Source organism: Gadus chalcogrammus, chromosome 1 (genome assembly GCF_026213295.1).
Source record: "Gadus chalcogrammus isolate NIFS_2021 chromosome 1, NIFS_Gcha_1.0, whole genome shotgun sequence".
Taxonomy (NCBI): domain Eukaryota; kingdom Metazoa; phylum Chordata; class Actinopteri; order Gadiformes; family Gadidae; genus Gadus; species Gadus chalcogrammus.
In genome coordinates this window covers 12,903,223-12,916,627 of record NC_079412.1, presented here as the reverse complement: position 1 = coordinate 12,916,627, position 13,405 = coordinate 12,903,223, and the positions used below count along the sequence as shown (strand labels likewise).

At 49.5% G+C, this 13,405-nt stretch overlaps 1 protein-coding gene across 8 annotated transcripts; it reads left to right on the top strand.

Moving 5' to 3' along the window:
* The first annotated feature begins 32 nt into the window (after positions 1-32).
* On the top strand, positions 33-12,916 carry ncoa6 (nuclear receptor coactivator 6). Of its 8 annotated transcripts, none has more exons than XM_056590188.1 (17): positions 33-520; positions 1,224-1,562; positions 1,717-1,872; positions 1,989-2,111; positions 2,717-2,836; positions 2,920-3,843; positions 4,235-4,378; positions 4,725-6,279; positions 6,380-6,498; positions 6,641-7,035; positions 7,141-7,371; positions 7,462-10,426; positions 11,281-11,337; positions 11,449-11,476; positions 11,979-12,020; positions 12,290-12,426; positions 12,827-12,916. In XM_056590188.1, exons 2-17 carry the CDS (start codon positions 1,271-1,273, stop codon positions 12,871-12,873), a joined length of 7,335 nt encoding a protein of 2,444 aa, XP_056446163.1. In that variant the 5' UTR covers positions 33-520; positions 1,224-1,270; the 3' UTR covers positions 12,874-12,916. The 8 variants fall into 8 exon arrangements, 6 of the variants coding, with proteins under 6 accessions (XP_056446163.1, XP_056446155.1, XP_056446173.1 ...); XM_056590180.1 differs by having other exon boundaries at positions 7,138-7,371; XR_008895577.1 differs by lacking the exon at positions 12,827-12,916 and having other exon boundaries at positions 7,138-7,371; positions 11,676-12,020; positions 12,290-12,347.
* Positions 12,917-13,405: the final 489 nt, after the last annotated feature.

Here is a 13,405-nt window from a genome sequence, read left to right as displayed (position 1 = left end):
GTATGTAGACGAATTGTTATAATAACGTTGTCCAATAATGTTTAACTCATTTGGGCCTTTTTTATAAATGTATGAATTAATGACTTATGCTTTCTTTTATTGATTGAAGTATATTTCAAAGTAATCTTTGGTGGATGTTGCACATTTAAACTTATTTTTTTACTAAACGGGGTTGGAAAGACTGACGTGCTAGGAACCTATCCGACCTGCTAGGAACCTTAATGACAGCTAGGAACTTATCCAATTAGGGACCTTCCTGCCGGGCTTGGGGAACCTACACAACAAGGGACCTTCATGTGGGGCTAGGACAGGGCTAGGAGCCTAAGCAACTAGGAATATTGTGACGGGCTTGGACCCTAATCAACTAGGAACCTTCGTGACGGGCTAGGAACCTAAACAACTAGGAACCTTAGTGACGGGCTCTGGTTTCCTGCAGCGCTGCTGATGTGATCATGTTGTGCTAGCATCTCTAGCTCGCAGAGGCCGAACTGATACATTTCTATTTTCATGGATGTGTTTGGTAAGCCTTTTAATAAATGTTTTTATTTTGTATCAAGTTGTGTACTTTCTGCTGAGTTAGTTCTAGCAATACAAGCCGACTAATCGCCTAATTTAGGAGTTCAGAATTGTTCAATGTTTTCACGATGAATTAATGCTAATGGACTAGCCAGATTTAGCTAGCTGGCTAACTATGGCTTTAATGAGCCGTTATCAAACGTATTGTATTGCCATTCGTGTTCAAAAGTATTTGCGTGACATACTTACCAAAAGCACCTTGTCACATGACAAAATAACGTAGCGTTTGCAAGCATGTACTGGATGACGTAAAGCATCATTTCTCAGGTGTCAGATGTTGTCTGGAGGGTTGGCTGTTCCGAGGCCTGTGATGCGGACAGATAAGGAGCTAGCTCATTACGTTGGATCAGCTTTATGTTGGGAGCGTGTATGCATATGTCTTGGAGAAAATCGGGTTCTTTTCTGCACAACAAAACGATTACATTGAATCGATACAATATCTGCACAGCATATTGTGTTTGGGCAGGAACAGTGATTACAAAGCTTAAGGAACTGGCATTAGCAGATCTAGCTGATCATAAACAGATTCAGTTACTTTGAGACTGTACATCTTAAAAACGTTTCGTTTTGTGTGTCCTTATTTAGTAATCCTCGAAGTTGACTATTAAAATTGGGACCTAAAAAAATCCATTCCTCCTTTGTTTCAGCATAACCGGATTAAGCTTGACCAGGCCACTCCTAGTATAGGGAGAGGATGGCACATCCACATATTCCACCTCAGCTGCCCCCGGGGGCAAAAATGCTGGAAGGTGATAATGACTCCAATGGGGACTCTGGAGTAGAGGAGGATGTAGTAGAAGATACAGGTGGTTGCCAAGGAAGCGGAACACAAGAGGACTGTGTTGAGCAAGAATGCAATGAAGAGAGCAATGGGGATGAGGGACATTTTACAATTTTTGTTGCTTTTAAAGGAAACCTTGAGGATGAAGACTTTGCAGAAAAACTCAACAGAGTTGTAATTGGCATACCCAGCATTATTGATTTAGGTAAAGTGTCGGATATTTGTAAAGCATCACTTATTAGCAGGCTGCACGCGCTTCCGATCATCTGCGCTAACAACTTCTTATGTTATCCCATTTTGCACCCGCCATCTCTACCAATTCAGTTTATTGTCTTCATCATATTCCATTCTCCTTCTAGGCTCAGAGACACTGCAGCCAAAGCGCGTGGAAAAATGGAACAGCGTACGTGTTACCTTCAACATCCCCAGGGATGCTGCAGAACGCCTGCGGTTGCTGGCCCAGAACAACCAGCAACAGCTACGAGACCTGGGCATCCTCTCAGTACAAATAGAGGGTATGGCAGAGCTCATTTATTGATATGTGTCGCATGCACCCAACCTTTTGACCAATTACACATGTTTGAAACATTGACCTAAAGCTTGCTCTTTTGTGTTTGTCTACTGTGTCCAGGGGAGGGACCCATAAACGTCGCCATGGGCCAGAACCGAGGCCAAGAGGTCCGGGTGAATGGGCCAATCGGGATGCCTGGCCAGATGAGAATGGACATGGGGTTTCCAGGTCAGCCTGGTCCAGGTATGATGCACACACGGTTAACGCTCCTTAATCTTTCTTCATACCCCACCATTCTGATTGGTCCATAATGTAATATGTGTGTGCGCTCATTTTAAATAACAGGAGTCCTCCCCATTTAAACCATTATTAATCAATGCATAAACCTAACGACAGTCTGAGTAGAAATATAGAATAGATGCTCGCTTGACAACGTAAAAACACTATGCTCATAAGTAACAGAATCATACATTCTTATTTTAGCTGACTAGGTCATTAAAAAACAGTAATAAATAATGTAACTAAAATAATGAAAGGTTGAGCTTAATAAACCATGACTTGATGTCCCATTATCGGAAAATGGTTTACGACAGGTAGTTACTGAATCATGGTAAAGCCCAGGTTGCTTATAAACGCTGAAATACATTTTCAATTGAAACTGTAATATTCTCCAGAGAGTCTGAGCTTATTCCTTACTCCACTGACCTCAGGTACCAAAGGACTAAACATATGGTACTATCTTCCAGTTAATTGTATAGTTTTATGGTGTGTGTGTGTGTGTGTGAGACTGTATCTATAGACTGTATCGAGACTGTATATATTAAGACCATGTGTGTTTTGACTATTAGCTATGAGGATGCCCAATCCATCAATGGTGCCCCCTGGGCCCAGCATGGCCGGCCAGGTGATGGTTCCAGGCGGCAGTGGACAGATGCCTCCCCGAGGTCGAGGATCAACCACTCAGATAGGTTTGTTACTTTATTTTCCCTTACTTTATGATCGAACATAAGTGGAGCTCAGAGAAAATTAAACCCTAATTCTTCTCCCCCAGACGGGATGGACCCAATGATGTCAGTTCAGCAGCAGCAGCAGCAGCAGCAGCAGCAACTCCAGCACCAACAGGCGGGTCCCCACGGCTCGGGTCAAATGCCCCCGCAGGCCGCCCATCACATGCAAGCATTGCAGGTTGGCAGGCAGCTTAACCCTGCCGCCTTGCAACAGCTTCAGCAGCACCAACAGCAGCAGCAGCAGCAGCAACAACAACAACAACAACAACAACAACAACAACAACAACAACAACAACAACAGCAGCAGCAGCAGCAGCAACAACAACAACAACAGCAAGCGCAGCTGTCCCAACTTGGACCTAGACCTCCGTTCAACCCCTCAGGCCCGATGGCTGTTCCTCCTAACTGGAACCAGCTACCATCTGGGGTCCTGCAGCCACCAGCCGCCCAAGGGGGCCCTGCATGGAGAAAGCCACCTCCTCAAGGCCAAATCGGTCAGCGCCCCCCTTCCCTAGCTGCCGTTCAGACTCCCAATCACCCTCCACCTCCCTACCCATATGGCAGCCAACAAACTGGACAGGTCTTTAATGCCATCGGACAGGGTCAGTTGCAGCAGCAACAGGGTGGCATGGGACAGTTTGCAGCCCCTCAGCCTAAAGGCCCTCAGACAGGCCCTGGGGGTGTAGTAGGACCCCCTAGGCCCCCCCCGCCGCTCCCGCCCGCCCCTGGACAGCAGGGTAACCTTGCCGCCAAGTCCCCCGGTTCCTCCTCGTCTCCTTTCCAGCAAGGTTCCCCCGGGACCCCTCCAATGATGGCCCAGCGACCGACCACCCCACAGGGTTTCCCCCAGGGTGTGGGCTCCCCAGGAAGAGCGGCTCTCGGACCGCAAGGGAATATGCAGCAAGGCTTTATGGGAATGCCTCAGCATGGACAGCCAGGGGCCCAAGTTCATCCAGGTGCAATGCCAGGTAGGCAGACTTAAGCTCTTGGTTAAAGGCTCAATATGCAAGATTGTAGTAGGCGGGAGACTTTCAGGATTAAAAGAACTCGGGAACAGTGTTCTGTCCAATCTAACTTGCTTAGCAACTGTGTGACCAGCTAATGTTATTTGTGGAATAGATCTATAGTTGTAGGGTTGGATTTTATTGAGAACATTATTTAAATCAGCGTTGACTACATGTATGTCTAGGTTATTTTAGCTTAGTTGAAATGTTTCTGATTGCGTCCTTAACAAACATTATAGTTTATCTATCTATTCATCTATGCTATACTGGGAGGATTGTAAAATGTTATTGATTAAAACAGTTTGACTAATGATAGTCTGTATGACATAACTGATGGACTGAATTCTTATTGCAGGCATGCAAAAGCGTCCCATGGGCTTTTCAAACATGACTGGAAACCAGAACTTTGTGCAGGGTCAAGTGAGTGGCACTACCCCGGGAACACCAGGAGGGGGAGCTGGTCAGCAGCTTCAGAGCGGTCAAGCCATGCCTCATCAAGGTAACATGGAGCCATGGCTCTTCAAATAAAGAACGACCAGATTCACATTTCCTTGGCTTTCATTAAAGTTGAAAAGGCTTAAAGGCTTTCAAAGATAACGATGCATCCCTATAAGTTAGTTATCCTGGCTTTCAATGTTGAGGGAATCTTCAATGTGATGGATATATTGCCATTTATGATAACATGCCATTATGTTTAGTGATTTCATTGGAAAGTACTATTTAAGCTTGTGTAGGTATTGGATTTATGCCATTTCTAAATGTGATTATTCATAGTTATGGGATTCTTGGTACCAAAAACATGATCTACATCGTTTTTAAAACTTGCTCTTCTCTTATTCAAATAGGGCCACAGCCATCTTCCGTTGCTCCCAACACGATGCAGGGACCGCCTCATGCCCAAGCTAATGTTATGGGTGTACCAGGCGGTCAGCCTCCTGGTGCCGCTGCCGGAGCTAGTATGGGCCAGACGCAACCTGGCCTCCAAACCCAGATGATGGGCCTCCAGCATCAGGCCCAGCCCGTGTCCTCCTCCCCCAGCCAGATGGTTCAAGGCCAGGGTGGAGGTCAGACGGTCCTCTCCAGGCCCCTAAGTCAGGGGCAGAGAGGAGGGATGACCCCACCCAAGCAGTTGATGCCTCAACAAGGCCAGGGGGTGATGCATGGGCAGGGTCAGATGGTTGGAGGCCAGGGGCACCAGGCCATGCTGCTACAGCAACAGCAGCAGCAGCAGCAGCAGCAAGCGCAGCAACAACAGCAGCAAGCGCAGCAACAACAACAGCAGCAAGTGCAACAGCAGCAGCAGCAGCAGCAGCAAGTGCAACAGCAGCAGCAGCAGCAGCAGCAACAACAACAACAGCAGCAGCAGCAGCAACAACAACAACAACAGCAACAGAACACCATGATGGAACAAATGGTTCCCAATCAGATGCAAGCGAACAAGCAGGCTTTTGTAGGAAAGGTTCCGGCGGGGGTCATGCCTGGCCAGATGATGCGGGGCCCTTCACCAAATGTTCCAGGGAACATGGTTCCATTCCAGGCCCAGGTCGGCCAGCAGCAGCAGCAGCAGCAGCAGCAGCAGCAGCAGCAGCAGCAGCAGCAGCAGCAGCAGCAGCATTTGACTCCACAACAACAGCAGCAACAACAAATGGCTCAACTCCAGCAACAGCAGTTACAGCAGCAGCAACAGCACCAGCTTCAACAGCAACAAATGCAACAGCAGCAGCAGCAACTACAGCAGCAGCAGCAACAACAACAACAACTACAGCAGCAGCAACAGATGAACCAGCAGCAGCAGGTTCCCATGGCCGGGAATCCAAACCAGGTGATGGGTATGCACGGGCAGCAGATGAGGCTGCCTGCTGGGCATCCCCTTGTTCAACAGCAGCTACAGCAGCAGCAGCAGCTACAGCAGCAGAAACAACAGCAGGCAATGTTGCAACAACAACAGCAGCAGCAACAACAACAACAACAACAACAACAGGCAGCCCAGCAACACCAACATCCACTGGGCGACCCAAACAGCGGGCCAGGTGAATTGGGTGTCCAACAGATGCTGCCTGATATGCAGGGACAGCAGCCGCAAGGCATGATGGGAACCCCTCAGCACATGCAGGTGGGCAACGGCCACTTTCAAGGGCATGGCATGAACTTCAACCCACAGTTCCAAGGGCAGATGCCCATGGCGGGGGCAGTGGGACCACAAGGGGGCTTCCCTGTTAACAAGGATGTAACGCTGACCAGCCCGCTGCTGGTCAACCTGCTCCAGAGTGATATCTCTGCCAGCCAGTTTGGGCCAGGAGCGAAGCAAGGAGCAGGGGGTAATAACCAGGCCAAGCCCAAGAAGAAGAAACCCCCGCGAAAGAAGAAACCTAAAGTTGGAGAGCAAGCTGATGGCCTGGGGTAAGACAGCACACCGCACTGTGATTTTTGTTCCCATTTTTGATTACTGCTGCTATGGTGCAGTATGTTTATTTGTTGCAACTTGTCTTGCGTTCCTCAGTGGTCTGGATGGGGCTTCTGGTCTGGAGGACTCTGACCTACCTGGGATGGCTGGAGATCACAGTTTAGTCATGGATACCTCTGGTCCTAAACTCCCTGATTTTCCCAACAGGCCTGCAGGTAATTGTTGATATATCGATGTATATCTAACCTCTAATTCCTTCAGCATGTCCTTTTTCTGGTAATTGCACTTGCACTCTGTACAATGTATATACATTGGTTTTTATTGGAATAATATTGTTTTACTTACTTACCTCTGTAGGCTTCACTGCCCAACCCGGAGAGCAGCGGGTGTTGCAGCAGGTGCCCATGCAGTTTATCCAACAGCAGCAGCAGCAGCAACAACAACAACAACAAATGCAGCACTTGCAGCAGCAGCAAATACAGCAGCAGATGCAGCAGCAGATGCAACAGCAGCAATTACAGCAGCAACAGATGCAGCAGCAGCAGCAGATGCAACAAATGCAGATGCAGGGGCAACAGGGGATGGCCGTAACCCAGCCTCCTGGCCAAGCCCAGGCTCAAATGCATCCTCACCAGCTTCAGCAGCAGCAGCAGCAGCAACAACAACAACAACAACAACAACAGCAGCAGCAGCAGCAGCAGCAGCAACAACAACAACAGCAGCAAGCCCAGCCACCACACCTTCAACAGCAGGTAAGATTAAAACCCTTCTAATGCTCTTCTTCAATAGCAACAACAATACATATATTTATAGGTCCCCAGTTTAAGATTGTGACAAACTATTTTCACAAACAGCAGCAGCAGATGATGTTGATGCAGAAGATGCAGCAGGAACAGGCTAAGAACCGTATGTCCATTCCTCCTGGAGGTCAACTGCCTCCCAGGGGGATGGTCAATCCAGGGGACGTTCACAGAATGCCCGTTTCCCAACAAGGAGGTATGCCTGCGATGATTAACCTGCAGGGGAATGTAGGAGTGCCGCCTTCACCTGACAAACCTAGAGGGATGCCTCTGGGCGTCAACGCACAGGTGAGGACCTGCTTTGAAAACTCGTGTGACGTTTATTTTCAGACTTTCACTCTGCTTACGCTTGCGCTATATGTGCTGTTCCCTGTCCAGCTCGCTGGAGGACCGCGGAGAATGTCTCATCCAGATGTCGGGCCGGCTTCTCAAGGGTCTGAAACAGAAGAGGCCCCTGGAGGAGGCCACACCATGCAGGGCAGGCCCGGAGTCCCAGAGCTGGTGATGCAGTCTGGAAATGGAGCCCAACAGATGATGGTCAATCCAGCATCCAATGCTCACATGATGAAGCAGGGCCCTCTTCCGCCGTCCATGCCCCAGCACCCTGGAGCCAGTCCCCAGCAGCAGCTCCCCTCACAGGCGCAACAAGGGGGCCCCATGCCTGGCATCCACTTCCCTAACGTTCCTACAACCTCGCAGAGCTCCAGGCCCAAAACCCCCAACCGGGCAAGCCCCAGGCCATACCATCACCCCCTGACTCCGACTAATCGGCCCCCCAGCACTGAGCCGTCCGAAATCAACCTGTCCCCGGAGCGACTCAATGCCTCCATCGCAGGGCTGTTCCCCCCTAAAATCAACATTCCCTTGCCTCCAAGGCAACCCAACCTGAATAGGGGCTTTGACCAACAGGGTCTGAACCCCACTACGCTGAAGGCTATAGGGCAGGCCCCACCGAACTTAAACCTGCAAGGCAGCACAAATAACGGCAGTGGAAACAATGGTAACAATGGGCAGCAGTCATTCTCTTCTGCAGGTGGGGCGGCAGGTCCAGGTAGTAAGCTGGACAAGCAGTCCGGAGGGCAGGCCAAAAGGGCCAGTCCCAGCAACAGTCGAAGGTCCAGTCCAGCCTCCAGCCGGAAAGCAGCCACTCCAAGTCCAGGGAGGCAGAAGGGGACAAAGATGGCTCTCGCTGGTCCTCCCAACCAGCAGCAGATGATAAATGCTCCGGGGTCTGCCATGATGCTGAACCACCCCGCAGTAGCCTCCAATCTGGTATCCATGCCCTCACCAGTTGCTGCCGCCCCCGAGACTCAGCCTGCCCAGAACACCTTCATTGGCATGCAGGGTAACCCCACTGAGGGACCCAAGGAAAGCCAGGGAACCATGCCTCAGCCCCAATCCATGGCCCATCCTCAGCCTTCCAGAGAGTTATCTGCCCCTACTAGAATGGCTAGTCCCCGTGTCCCCACACCCCATGAGGGCGGAGTTTTACCGCAAGCAGGTTCGGTTGAGAGGCAACCTGTGAACACGACACCCACGCCTGACTCTGTTCCCGAGGCCTTGTCCGCTTCAAAGGACGCACCAGTGTCTCTCAATCAGCTTCTGGAAATCCCCAACGCAGCTGGTATGCCTCCGCGGCCCACGCAGAGCGCGCCTGCCAGGGACGTGGCGAAGGAGAGTCCCAAGCCTCCATCGGCTCCAGAAAGGCAACAGCCCAGTGTTTCTCAGGCCTCAGACATTCCATGCCCGGTGGTTCCAGCCCCTGCCCAGGTGGAAATGGAAGCTCCACCCAAGCCTGCGCCCTGCGTTCCCACCAGCAGCCCTAGCGTGCAGACAACTGCGAGCACTACCGTTAACACTAATCCAACCTCCGTCCCCAGCCTCAACATTAACCCCTCCCTGAGTCAAGCTGTCCGTCCCACTCAGAGCATCGTCGCCACGACTACCCACGCCTCTGCTCCGATTCCAAACACTAATGCCACCCTCGCTGTAGCCCCCCAGTCGGCCTCTTCTAGCAACAGCAGTCCTCTAGCGGCCGTCTGCTCCAGCTTCACCACCGGCTCTGTCGGCTCCAAGCCCAGCCCTAGCCCCAAGCCTGCGGCTGCTGTTCACTCCATCATACAGTTACCCGCCGCGTCAAGCCCCATCGCCTCTAGTCAAATTACTGTGTTTGTTACCTCGAATCCAATCCCCCCTGCCCCCGCGACGCAGGCACCACCAGGCATGGTCGCAACTATGGTCGTTGCCAACAAAAATATTAGGCCGCAGGACGTCCGACAGCAGACCCCCAACCCCCGCCCGCCCCAGTTCATCACTACCAAGCCTGTATTTATCAACCCTATTTTCCAGGTCCCTGGAGCCTCTGTGGCCCCCAACACAACCGTGGTGTCCCAGCCAGTAACCATGGTGGCACCGATCGCAGTGCCCACAAACATCCAGCTCTCGCCAGCTCCAGGCTCCACCCAGCCCGCTGGCACTACAGTATCCAGCACTCAGCCCGTTAGAACAGTCGGGGGCCAGGTCCCGTTGACGACCAATACGTCTTCACCGGCCCCAGCTGTCACACCCCCGGCCCCCCAGCAGACAAACTGTGGGGCTATCAAAACTGAAAGCGTAGTACAGGTAGCCCTCGGGCAGAAGTCCAGTCCGTTAGGCAGCCAGCCGCCAACCCGTCTCGGCCCTCCTGCCCCGCCATCGTCACCCTTTCAGCCCCCCCTGGCCTCCCCGCCCACCTCTTCTAGTCCTGGGACCACAACCCCGCTGAGAAAGAGCCCCGTGGGTCCTCCCTCTCCTGCTCTGGTTCAGAGTAAGCCTGTGCAGGTGGCCGCCCCTGTGCCCTGTCCACAAGACCCACCGCAGAGCGCCAGGGAGAAGCCTGCAGCGCCTGCCACTGCATCTGTGGCTCAACTAGCCCCGCCCTCTACTTCTGCCTGTCCAGTCAGTCAAAGTGATTCGCCAGTGACCCAGACCACGGCAGCTGCTTCAAAAGTGTCCACCGCAGTGTCCTCTCCATCCCCAATCCCAAATCCCTCCCTACCCATTGTGGCCCCTGCTCAGGCCCCCAGCCAGGCTTCAAGTTCCGCACCCGCCGCTGTCTCGACTAAAATCACCCAGGCTCCTGTTGTGGCTCCTATGCCCACCGTTGCCTCCTCTGCTACCTCACTCCCCAATCCTGCCCCTGTACAAAGTCCCCCAGCCTCCGTTGTGCCAGCCCCCACTGTGCCGGCTTCAGAGGTGGCCCAATCCACGTCCTCGCCACCGCCTGACCCCAACAGAGAGGCTGCTGCCCCGTCTGAGTCCCCAGCTGTGGGCCCTCCCTCGCAGTCTGCCCCAGTCCCTCCAGGTAGGTGTTTGGATACTCCCAGGATACTTTCTGCTGAGTTTTCCGTTGTATGTATTATAGATGGGTCAGAATATTTGATTTTTAACATTTGGACCGTTAACATTTTTTCCCATTCAAATATAAAGTTTATCACAAGCCTTAACTTTGTTTCCCTGGTAACGCCTGAGGGTTTGACTAATACCTGAAACAATCATTACCTTCCCGTAAGGTTCTTATCAAGTTTCAAGGTTCAACTTTATTGTCCCCATGGGGAAATTTGTCTTGGGCACAGTGCATCATTGCTTTCTTAACATACACAAGAGTACAACAGAACAAAAACACAACCACAGACACAAACACAATCAGACAAACCAACATTTTAACATCGAGAACATGGGGCTTGATAGACTTAAACTGCACCTTGCTGCTGTTGTGCAACGGAAACGTTGTTCACTCCACCAGTAGATAGGACGGACCTTAGATACGACTTGGCAACGGGAGGTATTCTAGTCCGCTCAGCTATGAGCCAGAGAACTAACGTTATGCATTGTACATATTTATAATTGGAAATTCGTCCCAGCCTTTATACAACAGATACTATAGGGTCTATAGCATATAACCACGTTTCTGATTACAGTTTAATGCATTTTTCACAACAGACAATTCGACGTGGAACTATTTAGCAGGTCGTTTTTTTTTTGAGTTTAAGATATTAAGTGATTTCTTGCCGATGATCCATGGCTGCCTTTGTGAATGTCGGCACACATCGAATAATCGATTATTCGTTCATTCCACCCACTGATTATTTGACCATGAAAATTTTGAGTTATTCACATCCCTAGTATGAGCTGACATGTCTTCATGATCTTCCCCAGCACTAATTGAGCCCGCCGGTCCACAGTCACAGGAACCTATCGCCAGTGAAAAGACAAGTATGTTCCAATTTATTTCCTTTCTTACATGGAACTATAAATGCTAGATATCCTATATCTCTCGATTATGACTGATGCTAACCTTTTTTTCTCTTTTTTTTTTCTCTGCAGCATCTGAAGAAGTCGTCACAGAACAAGGGTGAGGTCCTGAAATAATATTGACCATTTATTATTTTTTCAACCATGTGGTGATTCGTGGGCTTGGGCTTCCATAAAGGTATACCATTCTGCCGATGTTCTCAAAAGTTGGCCACGTCTAAAGTGCAGTGCTTGTGAACGGGAAATGCTTAGACATTTCTAACTCTACTGAAACTCAGGGAGTTCATTTGGTTGGCCAGGGGGGTACATGGTGAAATCAATGATCCGCGTGGCCCCAACACTTGGTATGTATGCATGGCATGCAACATTTCAACAATTCAAATGCATGTCTCAAAGATAGATCAACCGCAGTACTCATTCTCTTAAGGATGAGGCTTAAGCTTCCTCTTCTCTGATCTTCTCACCTTCTGTTTATGGCCATCACATTCCTTTCTTTCTTGGGTTTATTTTAATTTTCCCAAAAATATGAAGGGGGAAGTAAACCCATGCTTTGTGCGCACCACAGTTTTTAGTTTACCGCTGTTTTTCCACTTCTATCACAGATGGGCAAAGAAAAGAAAGACGCCCATCAACTTAGTCCCAAGGTATGTATTTAAGCCGTACTGGTGCTGCCAAGACACACGCAGTGACCACGCCGACCCTGCCACCTCGTAGTGGACACGGTGGGGGCTGAAGACGGGCAGTATCTGTGGTAGACGAGGAGAAACAGCCGAGTCCCGAGTCCCATGTGGTATTGTAACTCTGACCAGAGGAGGGTTAAAGGATTCCTGTGCCTACCCTCATTAACAACCACTTCTTCCCTCCCCACTCTTGTCTGTCTCGGTTTGTTTTCTCCCTCTGTCTGCCTCTCCAGAGTGGCTGTGGAGAAGCCCAAGGGTCCGAGTCGCAGGAGCTCCCGGGCGGACAAGGAGGCGGAGGACGAGCCCGTAGCGGACAGCGGGATGAGGAAGAGGTCGGCCAGGCCCGCTGCCTCCAGTGCTGCTTCCAAAGGTGTGTGTGTGTGTGTGTGTGTGTGTGTGTGTGTGTGTGTGTGTGTGTGTGTGTGTGTGTGTGTGTGTGTGTGTGTGTGTGTGTGTGTGTGTGTGTGTGTGTGTGTGTGTGTGTGTGTGTGTGTCGGACTGGCTATATACCTTTTATGTAAATTAAATTATAACATTTACTTTGGAAATGTATATCTATCACAATAGAAATTTCAGTCAGAACAGCTGTACACATTGATGTACTCTTGTACCTGTACTATATTATCACTTTATAATCCACAATTGGTTGTCATGAATGCCTATTTTTTTTTCTTTTTCAGCTACAAAGAGATTTCTGTAACACTGCTGTAACTCAATCTTTCCACTCGCATGCATCTCAACCGATGGTCTTTCTTGTTTGTCCTTCGCAGAGACTGGAGCGAGTCCCACTCAGGCCAAACGAAGGAAGTCTAAATAGGCCTGACTGCAGTTGTGGTACCCTGTGAACTGTACTTTAAACATTTGTAATCATCTGATAATGGTTTCCAGCTCGTGAATTATGAATTTCACTGGAGTGAGTAACCCATGTACAGATTGTTGTTTTAAAATAATTAAATTCTGTTTTGTCCCTGCTATTATGTGAGTTTGTAGTTAGTGTGTGGTTATGAGTGTGAAGTTGTGTGAATGATGTATTTTTGTTTTTTAATGCTGGATTAATCACGTGAAGACCGATATTAGATCTTGTTATGATTGTATAATTATGTTGTAAAAGTCAATTAAATTTTCTACTGCTTTGTCTTGTGAAATCCTTGTATTATTTAAAATGTATATATTCTCGTTTATTGCTGACTTTCAAAGTAACAATACAATACATATATCCAATAATGTATACAATTTGTGTGTTTAATGGGGTAGGGCATTAATGTACTGACAGAAGTTAGTTCAATTATAACCTTTCAAATAGTCTTTGTCTCTTACAACTTACCTTAATCGATGTTCAAATGGTATCC